Below are 17,696 nucleotides of genomic sequence, written 5' to 3'. Positions count from 1 at the left end.
TTTCGAACCGTACCATTTGGCAACAATTCTTCAATTTAAATAAGGTATAAACTAGTGTACAAATTTTGAAAATATGAACGCATTTTAAAAAAGCAAGGCCATCCTTTTGTGTTATCAGACTGTAAAAATTTTTTCTTTTAATAACAATTGTGACGTCATGGGAACCGAATCGCTCTTTATAATCGCTAATATGTTTTCGTCTCTTTTTCGCTACAATACTTGGATTCACCATTTTTTCCAGTTAAATACATTTAATTCAATGAATATAACAGTTTTTAAAAAAAATATTCCCTTTAAAATCCTAACAAAACTTTTCATTCCATTTTTAATTTTTAAAAAAAAAATTTTTTTTTGTGCTACAGTTAAACCTTTCTTATATAATCTCTTTTAATCAACATTCCAAACTCAATTCTTTTGAATTTTTTCACTAAATTTAAATAGAATCATAGAAAGAGAGAGAAAAGAGACAAAAAAGAAGTGAAAAATGCAGAAATTTTGTTATAAATTGTAAGGAAAACGAACACATAAAATCGCAAGTAGGAAAAAAAATAAAGGAAAATCGCGACATTGTATAGCTTTTAATGTAAAATCATGATGCATTATGGTAATTCCTTCTGAGTAGATAATATCGTAGATTAAAAAATAATCATAAGAGCGACAATATAAAAGAAATAATAAAATAAAAAAAAATGCTTGCCTTTCATCTTATTTCTACTGAAAAAAAAAGAGTTGTGTTTTTTTCCATGTTCCTTCTCTTTTCTATCAATAAGGAAATTTGTAAGAGCATGTAAGAATTTTATTTTTATGATTATCCTTAAAGGCTTAACTACCTATATTCCTTTAATAAGTATTCAAATACACAAATATATACGTATGTTTAGGTGAATGTAATATAAAAATAATAAAAGTAGTCCTTACTTTACTCCTTACTCCTTATTTTGTTTGAGAAACGGAATTCTTTTAAATTACGTTATATTTGATTTGATTTCGTTCAATAAATTATGTAATTTTATGATTAAAACGTTTTTATCAAGTTCTTCTTTTTCGAAATCTCCTTAAAAAGATATGAAACTGTAATATAATTATACATATACACAATGTATGTGTACCTACATTAAAAAATGGAAGAAAACGAAATTAAAAAATAAATTTTATAAAGGTATTTTACATTCTAGTCTCTATAGATAAAATACTCTAGGCATATCTAGAACGAGAACTTTTGATAAAATAATTACATGATCTTAAAACAAACAAAAAATGCTTACTTCAAAAAGAATTTTTATTTGATTTGAAAACTGATTAATAATATTTTTATGATTAATATTAAATAGAGGTACTTAATATCAGAGGGAATCAGAAAATTTAATGATTTCTTTAATGAGAGATTTAAAATCAAAATGTAGATCAAATAGGATTTTCATTTCATAAAAATTTTTTGAAATTTCTTTATTTAACAACACTAAATAAAATTTTCATAAAAGTTCATTGTATTTTGGGTACCGTCTATATGGTTAATTGATTTGATAAAGTAATTGAATTGATTTGGAATAGGAAAAAAGTGCGGTTTTATTGAACTATCAAAAAAATTCGTTAAGTTTGGTGTTAATATCCTAATTTATATTTAATAAGTTTAGCTTTTCATTTCTAGATTTGACTTGTAACAAAATATTGTAAATAAATTGATGCTACTTCAACTTTGGATTTTACAGAACATAGAGAATATTATAATGAATTTGCCCTCATCATATATGTATTTCGAATAGATTTACATATAGGTAGCAAATATCCAAGAACAATAATAATATTTTCATATAATTTAATAGCAAATGCAAAATTTCAATTGTAAAATATTTTAAAAATAAAAATGGATTTTATTAATTTTATAAAACTCAAAAACATTTTATTTTGTGTTACTCGAAATATTTGCTGTTATGAGCTCAATTGTAAAATATTTTTAATTTAAATTTTTTTAATAAAAAAAAATTTCATTCTATTCCCAGTTGTAAACAATTTCATATCACATCAAAATACTAGTCTGCAATAACACAATATTTATTAAACACACATATACGTACATATACAGTTTAATATTGTGTGAATCCCATTAAGAATTCTAAATTTTATTCTCTTGAATGGTCATCATTTTGAGATTTTTTTTTCAGTTGTTAGGAGTGCATATGTATATGTAGTACATCGCCATGTCATGGAAAAATTTGTTTTTGTAATTTAGTCAATAATTTTCTTTATTTGCTTTTTCTAACTTTTGGAATTTTCCATCTAAATATATGAATTCTATGAGCATACTTGTACCATATTTAAAAAAAAACGGAGGGGATCACCATCCAACCGACCGCAGGAGATTATGAATTGTCAAGACATTAACTGTACTACTAAGTATACGGCAGTACTATTAAGTATAATTTAGTTGGTTTATTTATTTTTAAGACTGCATCTCGGTGGAACGTACTTCTTTATAGCATATAAATAAACTACTTTTAGAAGAATATCAATCAGTTTATCTGTCTGTTGGTCAGTGTCTGCACTCGTGTATTTCAACTTCGGCTTAACCGATTTTCTTGAAGCTTTATAAATGATTTTATTTTGGCTATGTTACGGATTGATCATTTTTTAGGATATCAGACAGACAGATCGACACCTCTCTAAAAACAGTATATTTTCGCTTCTGTTCCGTGAGGAATTGCGTTTCCACCAAAAACTCAACATCTGAAATTTAATACCATCACATAACCCCCCTTAGTGTATGCAATTTGGTTGGTAAACAAAAAAATGTTTTTTATGACATTTTGACACTTCCGTTTTTATTGTTTTCTGTATTGTTCTCGGCTCTATAATTTGACAAAAAAAAAAAATTAATTGAAATGTTCACTTGTATTTTATAACTGTTATTCACAATTTTTTTTATTACATTTAAATTGCGGTATACATTCAAACATTTGCATGCCAACAAAAAAAAAATCTGATCTGGGAAAATGGTGGTTAAAACAATCAAATGAAATTTCTGAAATTTAACAAAATTGTCAACAAAATTCCATTTATTATGCTGGTAAATTGGTTTGTCGTCTGTTTAGGTCAACCCTAATAGTTGTTGTATTTTTTATACATTTGTGTACAATATTTGGCAGTCCTTTTTATTATTGTTAGTTTAGCTAGGCTTATACGATTTTTTTTTTGTTGGAAAAATGTATGCGATACAATACTTAGTTTCTGTGTAGATCAATTAAAAAAATTAAAAACGGGTCATTAACATTAAATTGATAATAAAATTATATTAAAATTTTCTAGTTTACTGATAATTTAGTGACATTAGATTTATGTAAAACAATTTTCCGGAAATATATTAATTTTCATTCTAACTAAGAGGCCAGAAAATTTGTGTGTTAATTTTTGTCACAATCACACGGTTGTATTGGAATATGTAAATTATATGCAAAAAAATAAAATTGTACAGACAGAAAGCTTCTTGCTTACATGCTAGTAAATGTTAATAGTATGATAATTGCGAGTTGTAAGTTGTGTGAGTAAAAATATTTAAAATACAAAAAATTTAAAATACAAGAATATGCACTTGTACTGCAATATTTTAGTCTTCTCTTTATTATGAGAATGAGGTTCAATCATACTTAATACTCAATTGAATTTAATTTTGCCTAGTTGCCATTCTATAAAATTCTAAATATATTAAAGAGTAGACATTAATTTTGAAAATTTAAAAAACCCAACAAATGACTACTGCTCCAAAATTTTTCATTCCAATTTATTTAAGAAATAAAAAACTAAAAAAGTATGATTAAATTAAAAATCAACTTGATGAAGAACTAACAATAAAAATACCTTTCGCTTTTGAACATTCCACCCATTTTTAATATTATTAGAACACAAAATTTCCATTTTTCGAAAAACGATCACCTCTTTCGCCTCACTGTTCGCTTTTCTCTCACAATACTAGAGAAGAAGAGAGTTCTATTGAAGAGAAAACAACACTTCTCCTTATTTACTTTACAAAAAATAAAAAACAGTAATAAAATAAAATTAAGAGTTGACAAAATAAAAAAAATTACTTCATTTTGAAAAAATATTACTGTTATACAAAAAAAAATTTACTGTGTCTTATAAAAGAAAATAACAGGGAGAGAGACAAGTGAAATAAATAAATCAAAAATATCAGACATAAGAAAAGTATAAAAGGATAATGAAAAAATATCACAAAACAAAAAAAAAAAATTTAAAATGAAAAATAAGAAAAAGATAAAAGGTTTTCCTTTCCCTTTCTCAAAAATACAGTAAAAATGAGAAGCGGAAAAAAAAATTTCCTTTCAGTTTTGGGCATTTTTTAGTTCGTGTTTTTTTTTTTGTTTAAATAAACGTGTTTTTATCGAGGTACGCACAATGAACATAAATGGGAATCAATTTTTAATGCCGGAAAACGTTTTTTCTCCGTTCGTAAAATTTTACTTAAATTAAAAATTGAAAAGGTAAAAGCTAAACATTGTTTACTACATCTTAAGATTTTTTTTTTAGAAATTAACAAAATGTTTTCATAATATTCAAAATTAATTTTATAAGTTAAAAATCCTCCGTATATGTCCATATCGAGAATTAAAGGAGAACCTGCCGTAACTTAAGTCTAAATGAGATTTTCATGTCCGACCACAGGCAAACCAGATTCAACATCCTGATTTTGGGAAGTTTTGTGGAAGAAACGTACCGGGTATCTCAATCCAGACATTGGAAGAAGAAAAATTTAAGCCTAACAAGACTAAAAGGAAATTTCCATTATCCTATTTAATTTTAATTTTAAAGTTTTAATGAAACCATTAAACAAATAGTTTTCAATAACTTTTGCAAATTTTTTTTTTTAATAAAATATTTTTTCTCATTTTGCTATTCAATATTCACTTTACAATTTTATTAAATAAAATAAAAATTCCGTATAAATTTCCATTTCCCACCGTAACTAACACTTTTCACCGTACCAGGAATCTATGGAAGAGAAGAAAAAAAATTCATTTTAAAAATTCTTTTTTATTTTTTCTATCATCCTGTTTCTTTTCTCTCATTTATTTCTCTATTATTATTATCGTACTTTTTCTTTTTTCTTTGCATTCCCTTATTTCTAGTTGACATCAATAACACTATACAAATAAAATTACACACCGCAGTAATATAGTACTTCTATATAAATATTATATGAAATGTCCTTTCCTAACATTATGATATAAATATAAAATTTTATGATAAAACTGAAGGATCAAACCGGATATTGTCGCAGCATACACATATTTATTTATTTATTTAATATCATCAGTGTTAAAATAATAATAAAAATGAGAGAAATTTTATATAGATAAATTTTATTTTATTTCTTTGTTCTTTGGTTCGTGACAGGTGGATATGTGTAGGTGTACATATAGATACAAATATCCTGTATATTTACATGTACTGTATATTTACAAATATCCTGCGAAACTTTCAAATTTCTATACAATATATAGAGTTTTATAAATAGTTGTACGAATTGGTATACATGTTATACGTATATTAACGTTCGTCAAAAAATTTCATTTACGCTTCTAAAATGGTCATTCACATCCTCTTTCATTTACGCGATATATTCATATATGTATGTATGTGTATAACATAATATTTAGTATTATTAAAAAAATATTTTGCTGAGGCAAGCAATGACCTTTTTGGTTTTTTACTGTCATAAATTAATAAAATTACTAAAGTTTTTCAACAGGATAGTAATTTCCTTTTTTTTTTGTATATACGCATAATCTTATTTTCCATAAGTCTTAAAATCATTCTTGATTATGATAATTTTTTTATTGGTAAATTTCTTGGTGTCGAAATATCTATAATAATAATAAAACTAATTTCAAAATTTAAGAAAATTACATGCATATTTTAAAAAATAATGTACTGTCTTAAGGACTAAAATTTACTAAGAGAATTTGCTCACATAATAGAGATTCTAGTTTCGTTGGATATGTGTAAATTTATCACAATATTTAAACACAATTTGGCATTTATTTCGAACTAGGCTGCAATATAACGGTACGATCAAAAGATCAAAAATTCTCTATCAAGTTCGATCATTCTCAAAATGTGATATTGTTCGTCCATATTCGAAGCCATAGTCTGTCTTTGATCCCCATTAGGATATCAAGTTCGTTCTGATATCAGAGAGCTCGTACGGGTATTACGAACTTGATTTTTTTCTCGTTTTTTAATAAAATTTTTCAAATTTTTCGTTTTTGTTTTGCCTATACATCCACAATTTTTTTCTGGTAGCCTTTTAATAATATAACCAAAGACATTGTACCCATGTATTGTTTTTTACACTTCAATTACCCAATCACATATAAATTTAACATATTCAAGATAACAAGAGAAATAAAATAAAATATTAAATTTTTTCCTATATCTTATTCGTCCCTTACAACTATTGTAAAATGAAAAATATTTTGCTTCACTTTTCAAAAAAAAAAAATAAAGATGAAATTTAAAACAAAAAAATCCTTTTTTGTAATTGTAAGCAAATTGTGTCCTTTTTTTTTGCTTTGCAGACCAAGTAGTTTCTTCCTCATTTTTTTTCTTTTTCCGTTTCGTCTTACAAATGGGTTATTTTTTTTTTTTTATAAACGCTTCATTTAATGTTAAACATTTATTATGAATAAGTTAAATTGTGTTATACAAAAGGTAAAACAAGAATATTTTTTTATGATTTTCATATAGGAAATTTTTTTTACAATGTTATAAATTTTCGAATTATTTCGAATTCATATAAAAATGGTATATTCAAGTGGTATTGAATAAATAAATACGATTGATCATAAAAGGACAATGAGAATTTAAAGGTAAAAGTAATACAAGAGAAATTTATGTATTTGTCATATTCAAACGCCATAAAGTATGTTATAATATTTTGTAAAATTTTAATATGTAAATATTTTAAAAAGTTTTATCCAGTCAGCAGTTTTATTTTAAAAGAATTGTGTAAAAAGTAGCCTAAAAACAAAACTAGTAGTTAAAATATTATTTGAATTCCAAAAAAATAAAATAATGAAAAATTTTAAAAACTAAGATCCTTTTAAAATACTTAAATGGTAAGGGCTTTTGTTTATTGTGCTATATAAAATAAATTTTCGATTACATTTAAAATTTTAGGCTATTGAACATTTAGTATTGTGAATATTAAATTCCAAGTACATATAGCAAAATTTTGTTAACGTGTTTGGGATAATCGAAGAGGAAAAGTGTTTGCTATATGAAATTCGTTGCTTATAAGGTTAATAGAGAATACTGGCATATAGCCACAAATTTCGTAATTCAATACTGTTGAACAGAATAAATAAGCACGGCATTTCTCTACTAACTGATCTACATATATGATAAGTATGTTATAGAAATTTGAATGTAGCATCTCATATAAACAATATTTATTCATATAGATTGCAGTATAAAGCAATGTAAAGAATAATTTGCCGGCAATTTCTTCATACTTATGTAGTTCAGTTGGTAAAGCGTTCGCCTCACAAAATTGTTTAAATTTTATTTGAAAATTAAAAGAACGATGCAAGTAAATATCACAGCAGGATAATTGCAAAAAAAAAATCCAAATTTTCGAACAAAAGTTTTTTTTTTATAATTTTCAATTTCATATCTGATAAAAATTTTATATTACTAAAAATCCTCAGTAACAAGACAATAATATACAAAATGTACAATAAGCTTGAACTAAATTATTAAAAAAAAAAACAATTTCCTTCTTCCTAAATTTCACATTAGTCATCGTATATTTTCACATTTATTGTAATTTAAACAACCACCATAATTTATACATTAAAAAATGCTAAAAACACAATTTCATTTGAGAGCCAAACCAAAAATGAAAAAAAACAAGAACAAGAAAATAAGAAAAAAAAAATAAATAAAAAAAAAAGCACCACTGCGAAAACTTTACAAAGTCATAAACCTAAAAACAAAAAAAAAAAAAAACAAGAAAAACAAATACTATAAATCGCAAATGTACTAAAAAAAAAACAAGCAAATAAACAAAGAACACGCAAAATTAAAAACATTAAAAAATGGCTTCCAATATTTCAAGTTCATTTACGTGATGAGACCTTTTTTACCATTTATTTTCATTACCAGAGGTTTTAAATAACCCACAGAATTCTTAACCATTTTAAAAAACAAAAAATAAAAAACGAAACCGCATCACCGCCACCACATCTACCTCCACTACCAACATCCTTTCATATACGTATGTACTCGCACGTATTTTTGTATATATATATATTTTATGTGCATATTGTATTCAAATCTAACTCGCTGATGATATGGGTGTAGCCTTATACCGCATCATATGGTTTTTTTTTGCAATTTTTATTGTACTTTTTGAACAAACATATGTTGCCACTTTTTAACATTGCAAGCGATTTAAAACAAAAAAAAATAAAAAAAAAAGGAAAAAAGAAAAACAAAATTTTGGGAAAAATATTTTGTGTTTTACTGAAAATAATTTCAAAGATGACATAAGTGAAAGAGGAAAAATTGTAACGGGTCTAGATGCGATTTGGTTAAGTGTTGATATCATCAATTTAGTAATTGCCGTTTCAAATACAAAATGTGTATAGTTTTAGAATAGATTCCTGTAATTTTCTAATTCTATTATATGAAAAATAAAATATTGTAAGTGTGTATTAAAAGTATTTAAAATATTTAAGTGTTACCATACTATAAAATTCACAATTGATATCCTTAATATTGAAAAAATGGTGGATATACTGCAACTGGAATTTAGTATTTTTTAAGTTCCAAAATGAACAGAATTTAAACTCACTTATTTCTCTTAAAATTAATTCGTATCGGACGGTGATTTTAATACCAGCCCACATTATTTAATTATTATTTGAGAAACAAGAGCCAATAGATGCACAACTAAGCAGAAGAAAATGGAAATGGATTCGCCACTTTCTAAGGCGCCCAATAACATCGGCTCTTCAGCTTCAAGCTCTTGAGTGGCAAGGAAGAAGAAATGTGGGAGGCCGAGAGGAACTTGCAGAAGAAATGTGAATAACGAGCATGAACAATCAGGTAGAACGTGGGCAGGAATAAAGAGATTGGCACAAAACAGAGAAAATTGGAGATGCTATGTTCAAGCCCTATGTTTCCAAGGAGAACCACAAGGAAACTAAAAAAAAATTATTATTTGAAATATTTTTACAGAATGTACAAAAATACTGACCACGTTATTGTACCCACCATATTTCTATAAACTATACTTTACAAAACAAAATAATCCACAACAAAACAGCAAAATTAAAAACATAAAATGCACGTTAATTTTTTTTATTTTTTTTTAGTTTTCCCCTTTGAAAGATAAAATATACCCCACGCTGGTAAGGCATACGGCAATCAAAACAAAAAACACTTTAATTCGGACCAAATAAATAAAATAAAATTTAATTTGATGTCATGATATTTTATGAAATGATGAGAAAATAATAATTTGTCATATACCAGCAACTAACTACATTTATGACAGCATACACTCACATATCATATACAAATGACGTACAAATGATTGTACATTTTGAGAACAATTTGTTCATTTGAATATTGAAATCATAAAATTCATATGTGTACACAATATTACATAATTTAAATATACAACCCCCATGAAATAAACAAATAATTCGCTAGTCGACGTCCAATACAAAAAAAAAAGCAAAATTTCTAATTCTGTTACAAAATTTTATTTGATTTTCTGTGTGTTCTTGTGCTCTTTGAAAATTAAATTTTGCACAACGATTCCGCCATCAATCATCTAAAAAATTATTAGGTCATTAGGGTTTCCGGTTAATCATTCTATAAAATTCAAAATAAATTTCCAAAAATAAATTTTGTTGATTTAATAATAAATTGAATTCGTAAGTTAATGTCCGGGAGCTTTTGTTAAATACATATACAAATGATATTTTGTTTCTAAATCTCATATATAAATTTACATAGGTGGTTTAATAGTATAAATTGGATGGAATGTAAAAGTTTGTATTATTGGAAAAATTAATATTAAAATGGAAATTGTGAGGAGATAGCTAATAAATTTAAAATTTATGGCTTACCAATGGATATAGAAATTTCATTCGTCCTCAGGCTCAAATCAAGACATGATTTAGTTAGGTTCCATTAGGGCTAAGTGCCATTCAATTTCGGAAAACAATTTGTTTTAATTACATATATTGTACCGTCAGCTGTTCCAAATCTATATATAGGCAAATTTAGTAATAAAATTTGATTAGATTTTGTACAGGTTCCAGAGAGTTCACGTTCTCAATTCTATTCCGCATCGTTTTTATTCGCAAACATTTCAACACAACTTTTGTGACAAAATTAATTTTATGTTTGATATCTTTTTAATATTTTTAAGAATTTAGAAGTTTTAATTCCTTAATTTTTCCGGTAATTTTTTAATAGTTTCCATATTTTTCTTTATTAGCTTCTTCATTTTCAATTATTTCCAATTAAGCATTTTACAAGTTATCATAGATGACAATTAAGAAAGCAACTAATATACAAAAACTTCAATTATAAAATCTTTGGTCTTATTTATATATTTTCATTATTATTTTCCGTATTATTTACTCTACAATTAAATCTGATTTCAAAATTGTTTTGTTAAATTTTTAATTTCTTCATGAAACTCAACCAGATCCAACATAATAAAAACAAAATGAGTTTTCAAGAAAAATTAAAAACTTCTAAACTTATAAATTCATCAAAGAAAATAAACACAAAAATGCAATTTTATTGCGTTCATACTTTATTCTCGCTCTCATAAATTTGTACAACTTTTTTAGCAAGATATTCTCTAGTTTCTGCTATGACGATAGCATCATTTTGTAATTTTAGAAGTTATAATTAAATTGGAAGCATTAATTAGCAATCCAACAAATTTTAATATAGTATAAGTAATCAACCTGAATTTTTCTTCACTTGTTTGAATTTAATGTTGATTAGCTCAGTATGTCATTTTCAATGTTGTCACTGCATTTCACGCAATAAGGCTGATGTGGTGATCAAGAGAAATTTCACATTCCGAGTTTTCGTTGTAAATACATTATACTTCAAGGAAATTTAAAAAAGTATTGTCAATGACATTTACGGTTTGTCAGTATCAAATTCACGTATGTCAATTTGACAATTATTCTTATGAACATGCGAATACATATGACGTTTTAACGCATCGATTTTACATGTTCGATTATTGTATGTATGAAAATAAATCACCAAGCTTGTGAATAATTTTATTTGACTGGCAAATTTGAGAATGAATTTTGTATTTTAGAGAGAGAGAACTTTGAAATTTAGAAAACGCGTTTCGAAATTTAAAGTTTCAACTTCGAATTTTAGAAAGTGAAAAATATGTCAGGTTTAACTCTATTAAAAGGAATTTCACACATACCAACCACTTCCAATTATTTTACAAAATTCCTTTCCAAAAAAATTAAGAAACCTGCTTACGATCTTAAGATTCTTTAATTGCCAAACTTACGTTTTGAAATGTCCCTTATTACAGGTGCACAAATTATAGTTTCTGTTTTTGCGTAATTTTTCAAAAATTCCCTTAAAAAATTAAAATCAAACTGACTAAACTATGACAGTCAATCTTGTTACTGTACAAATATTGTCTGACATACAACAAAATGTTCGATACTGGATTATTCGGAAAAATAATTTATTGAACAAACTTTTAAAAATTCAAAATATATAATTTTCAGAGGCTTAGAAACTTTAACTATTAATTTGAATTCATATTTAATTTTATATTTTTATTTTAACGCCAGTATCAAACAGTATAATTGGTTTTAACTTTAAACATGTTGCATGTTTTAAAACAAATAATTAATTTTTGTTTTGATTTATTGCGTTTCCTTTAACCTCAATATGGAAAAAAATAAATTAATTTACCAACATGCTATTGCTAGAGCTGTTAAATTGTCATAAATTTAAGTGTTTACACAATTTATATATACACAATTTATTTTTCGAATTGGTAACGCCCTAATATATGCAATTTTTTAATAAATTTTTCATTTTATCTTTTAACTATTAAATCCAGATATTAAAATAAAAAAAAATGAATTAAAAATTTTTAATTTCATATTTTTAAATGGTTTTCTTTTACCTCCTTACAATTTAATTAAGAAATATTTTTCTGTACAATTTGTTATACGTATGAAATATAATGAAAAAATTAAAAGGGAAAAAAATAAAAATTTTCCTGCTCTAAAAATTTTTTTCATATTTTTATAAATATGTAAACTTTTTATATAACAGTTTTTAAAATCAGTTTATGGGGTTAATTAACTTTATACACTCATTCTGTCATCACTTTTATTTATAACGGCATTTTTTAAAACCTTCTTCTTTTGCAATATTTTTTTTTACCATTGCATCATGATATTTTAAATTGAAAACATGAAAATGAAATTTAGAGTTGTACAAGAAAATCTAAAGGGAAATTTTAAAATTATTTTTTATTAAATTATTTTCGAAAATTTTTTTAAACAAGCTATTAAAATATTATTTTTGAACAAATTTTGAGTGAAAAGCGATTAAAAAAATGGATCAAGTTTAGTGAATTAGTTTATATCGGTTGAATACCATTCCCTTTTGACCAGAAAGCGACAACATTACATTTATTTCTTCGTTCATAATTACAGCACATTATAATTACCTTAAAATTCTCAATAATTTTGCATTACAAGGTAATAAGAGCTCGATAATAAGATAAACTATTGGCATCGATAAACAGAGTGACACTTATATGACAGTGGACATGCGAGCAACGAGGTTGCCGAAGAACTGGCGCGGAAGGGATCTGGGGCTGACTTTGTGCAGCCGCTGTCTTTCTGTGGTCTGCCTTCCTCCGCCGTGCGGACTGGGCGCGCCTGCCTGATTGCGGCGATATTTGGTCTTCACTGGTGGGACACGAAAGCGTGCCGTCAGGCGAAGATATTTCTTCCAATATGCTCGAGAAAAGTTCGCCGCGGACCTGTTTGGGATGAGCAGGAGCCGAGTTCACGCTATTGCGAATTTTTTCACGGGCCATTGCCCGATTAGATATCACCTGCATAGGCTGGGAAATCGGACTCTGCCCAGTGCAGATTTTGCGGAAGTGATGATGAAACTGCCGTGGACATACTTTGCGACTGCCCGGGACTGGCTGTTTGGCAGCGCAATTGTTTTGGTTTTTTTATTAAATTTTTTAGATTATTCAAACTAAGCACAAACTAAGATTCATTACATACCTTCCATTTTAGGTACTATTAAATAGTTTTATAATGCGAAATTAAATAAAAATTTCACTTAAAAAGGTCAACATCACCGAAAACGTGCAACATAAAAATCTCAATAACATTCATAAAAAAAAATCATTTTATATAATTGAAAATAAGTATGTATTACATAAAGTAATAATTCTAATTTCAGTTACAAACAGTCCTTAACATACAAAATTAATCAAAATTATATTTGAATGGAAATGAAGTAAAATTTTCGGTATAAGAACTTTTGGAATATTTTGGGAACAAATATACATGTATTATGTATGTGAAGGCATTCATTGACTGTGAAAAAAATAAGGTAGCCATTTGGTTACAGGCTACAGTTGTGGTATTTCTTAAAATTGGTATTTATGCCAATGACTACTAGTATACCTACATTATTTTAATCGGACACATTGATTGGTGTATAAGGAATATTCTTGCACTACAAGCTGCTCCTCTAAAATTCCTATATAAAAGTACTTAAGAGGCTAATTCTGTCATCATATCAGCTTGAAACCTAATTAATTCTTAGTTATTTATGATGCTCACTTATTTATAACTATATTAATTGTCAAAAAAACATTCTCCGTCATTCCTTACGTTGGCAACATCTCTTCACTTACACTTTTGTGTTAAAAAGAATAACTGGAAAATAAATTTAACATTTTATATGAAATTATATTTTATGACGGTTATTACTCTTAATAATCTCATATATGTATAACGTTTTATTTTATTCTATTTCTTCATCATCTTTTTAAATTTATTTTTTTTTTTAATCTAAATTTTATTTTAAATAGGTTAACTTATATACATACATACATGAATTTTGATTAAAAGAAAGGGCAAATGAAATTGATAAATAAAAAAGCATTCAAATCTTGTTGCATTCCCCTGAAAACAAGTTCACAAATTCGTTCTAATTTTTTTAAGGTACAGTACAGTGCCGGATCTAACATACTTGCAAAGTAAACATTTGAAATGGGCGGTAGAAAACAGGGGCGCTATAAAATTTTCGACAAAATTAACATGATATCAAGAACCTATATACAAACATGGCAAAATAAAAAGCTAAAAGTTTAATTTCAGACTTTAATTCAGTGATTACTTTTCCATTCAGATTAATGAACTAAATCGAAAGTGATTTATTATGCGCAATTTATTAGGGAGTTGGGATGTGGGGAGGGAGAGCACTTTTTAGAAATCGTGTATGGTGTCAAACATATTAAAAACGTCCCTGGTACAGCATATGTGTATGTGCTCTAATTATTTGTGTTTTTCCATTTTAAATATAAAATGTAATTAAAAAATTTTTATTTTTCGTTACCATTTCTCTCTTTTTAAATATACTCAAAAAAAAAAAATTAAAAATATTTTCTTAATTATGTACAATTCATTTCTTTTCTTTTATAGTCACATAACACATTCAGCTGGATGGTTACCACCATGTGAAAATTGGGGACCAAATGAAGAATTACCATATGGATGGGAGAAGGCAATTGATGCCAAAGGTCGTTCGTATTTCATAAAGTAAGTATACATACATAGATACATATATAAAGACTATTCATTTTAAATATTAAGGATACTTGTATATTGTTTAAAGATAGAATTTTGTGTTTTCAAGAATATAAAGCGCATTAATTTAAAGGATTCTGTATATTATTAAAATTTTATTAAAAAAAATATAATTTAATTTAACTAATTATGGAGTGAGTGCGCTAAAATGTTTAATAAAAAAAACAAAAATAAAGGATCATATTACGGAAAAGTGGTTTTTTTTATGGCACAATATTAAATAAATTTTCGAAATAAATTAAAATAATGAAAAATTAATGGAATATTAAAATTAATAATTGGAACTCTTTCTTTTTTTTATAAAAGTGTGGACAATATGGGTAATTAAATTAATGAATACGAAATTTTTATGAAAATTGAAATGAAAAATATTAAGAAAATCTTTCAATTAAATATGAGATACAAAATGTCGTTTTGAAATTAATTAATAACCAAATAACGAAATCTTTATTAAAATTCATCTGGTAAATAATTATCAAGGATAATTTCGACCAGGATTAACGTTACCAAATCACTCAATTTTCTTTCATGTTAAATTGCATATTTCTTCAAAAATAAGGGTGGAAATTGCATTATGAAGACCGCTATCAAATTTAATTTATTTGATCAAATGTACGGATAATCTGTACTACAGCCTGGAGTCATTCACTATTTTAAACTTAATTTTAACTGGTCAACCTTAGGTGTGTGCCTTTATACGTTTTTTGCGATTTAACAACTCTTCATTGATTCTTTAAATTTATTATAAAATATTAATGCCCAGTATGTTATTCTTTTCATATAACTAAAATATTTTAATTAAGACTTGTTTCGTTAATTTCGGAGACTCTAAGCTGCATAAGAAGCTGGAAAACCGAAAATAAATGAAACTTATCAAATGTTTCTCATAAAATATGTGAAAGACGAATACTTAATAAACGATTAAATGAAATATTCTTTTTTCCTTTTAATCCTCTTAATTTGGAAATGTTTATAAATAAATAAAAAAATTTTTATAAATCTCAGAATTTTCATTATAGGAAGCCATATTTTAATCGACTGGTATTGTATTAATCTTAATTGGGTTTAATCAACCAAAAATAACTTCAATATTTAGCTATTTAAACTTCCGATGCCTAGTTCTAGTTTTAATTCAAAGCATATTAAAAACAAATTACAATTAAAATATTATAAGTTTTATATTACAAAATGTGTAGAGCTTCACAAATAAATAGACGAACAAATATTTGACTCACGTTTATTTATAAAAATATGTAAAATTTGATACATACACAAATAAACGTAAAATTGAAGCCATATAACAACGTAAAATCTGTGGAGGATGTGGTAAATAAAATTTACTCCTTACTTATGGGGTAATTAATTTTTATCCGTACTTATAGGGGTTGGAAACCAGAGGGAATCTTTTTCATTAGGTGCTTCCAACAATCGCAATTCTGTAGTCGAATTTATTTATCTCATAACTTATTAAAGTTCCTCAATTAATTTCGTAGCCAATATGTTCTTGACCATTTAAATTACATATGTCAAGCATATCTTAACTATTACAAATCAAAGAATCTTATTTTATGTTCACTTTTAATTTGAATTGCATTTTGAATTTTTGCTACTTGGGTTCGTCTTTCTCATACGGTCGCCTGTTAATAATTTACCTCACAATATACCAACACAGTTTTTATTACAAATGCAGAAATTTAATTTTTAATAAATACCAACTTAAATCAGTTGCTTATACAAAAGATATTTCCATTTAATAATTTTCAATATTCTGAGTATTTATTTCAACATTTAAATTGCAAAATAAGAAAGTATTATGAAACTGAGCCATTATTCAAATTCCCAATCAAAACCTTTTCTTACCCTTAAATCACTTACGTATTTTCAATATATTCTTCCAATAATTAATTTTAAAATCTCATTGTGTTACTTATCTTCAATTACCATTATATTCAATGTTAATTAATAAATCTTTTAATAAAATTTCAAAAAAAGAAAAAAAATTATATTTGGAAATATTAAGTGCCTTACTTTAATCTGATAATCCGATTTTTTAAATAATTTTCTTTATAATATCAATTTTTGTTTTCTTACCATTTTCATTGATTATTTTCAGTCACTTAAATAAAACATCAACATACGAAGCACCAGATTATTCAAGATGGAATGATGAAACACCACCAGAACCACGTACAGTAACATTATATCGAAGCCCTACAATGGGTTTTGGATTTGTAGCTGGAAGTGAACGACCTGTTATCGTTAGATTTGTTACGGAAGGGGGTCCTAGCGTTAATAAGGTAATTTGAAAAGAAAAAAAAAATAAAAATAAAATAAATTTTGGTTTTGTTTTACCAGTTATTTTTTTCTGCTTTTGTATTGTTATAAAAACAATTTCTTGTTAAATTTTCTATGGTTTGTAAAAAATAAATCAAAGTAAGTCGCTGTACTTATGTGTGTACTACCTATATAGGTATACATAAATGAATTAAATCTTTAATATTACAGATCGCTTAACTTAAATTGAAAATTATGTATGTACATAAAGAAAACAAAAATGGAAATGAAAATGAAAAAAAAAAATTATGTTAATGTGAAAAATTATAATTGAAACGAAAAATTCAAAATGTTGAGGAAAATAAATTTTTTATAATATGCAAGAATATAAAAGAAAATTGGAAAAGCAACCGCAATGAAATTAAATTGTAAACATGTTATATACACACATAGGCCTATACATAGGGAATTTGAATTTTTTAT

At 25.8% G+C, this 17,696-nt stretch overlaps 1 protein-coding gene across 1 annotated transcript in view; it reads left to right on the top strand.

Moving 5' to 3' along the window:
- LOC129608184 (uncharacterized) overlaps positions 1-17,696 on the top strand; it is a 163,249-nt gene that overhangs the window by 94,059 nt on the left and 51,494 nt on the right. Inside the window, exons 3-4 of the mRNA XM_055519542.1 lie at positions 14,775-14,891; positions 17,053-17,236. Of these exons, the coding sequence (XP_055375517.1) occupies positions 14,775-14,891; positions 17,053-17,236 (301 nt within the window). The remainder of the gene's footprint in view (positions 1-14,774; positions 14,892-17,052; positions 17,237-17,696) is intronic.

The sequence above is a fragment of the Condylostylus longicornis genome, unplaced genomic scaffold (genome assembly GCF_029603195.1).
Source record: "Condylostylus longicornis isolate FDR11 unplaced genomic scaffold, ASM2960319v2 ptg000030l, whole genome shotgun sequence".
Taxonomy (NCBI): domain Eukaryota; kingdom Metazoa; phylum Arthropoda; class Insecta; order Diptera; family Dolichopodidae; genus Condylostylus; species Condylostylus longicornis.
The sequence above is the reverse complement of the archived record's forward strand: the minus strand, read 5'-3'. Positions and strand labels throughout refer to the sequence as shown.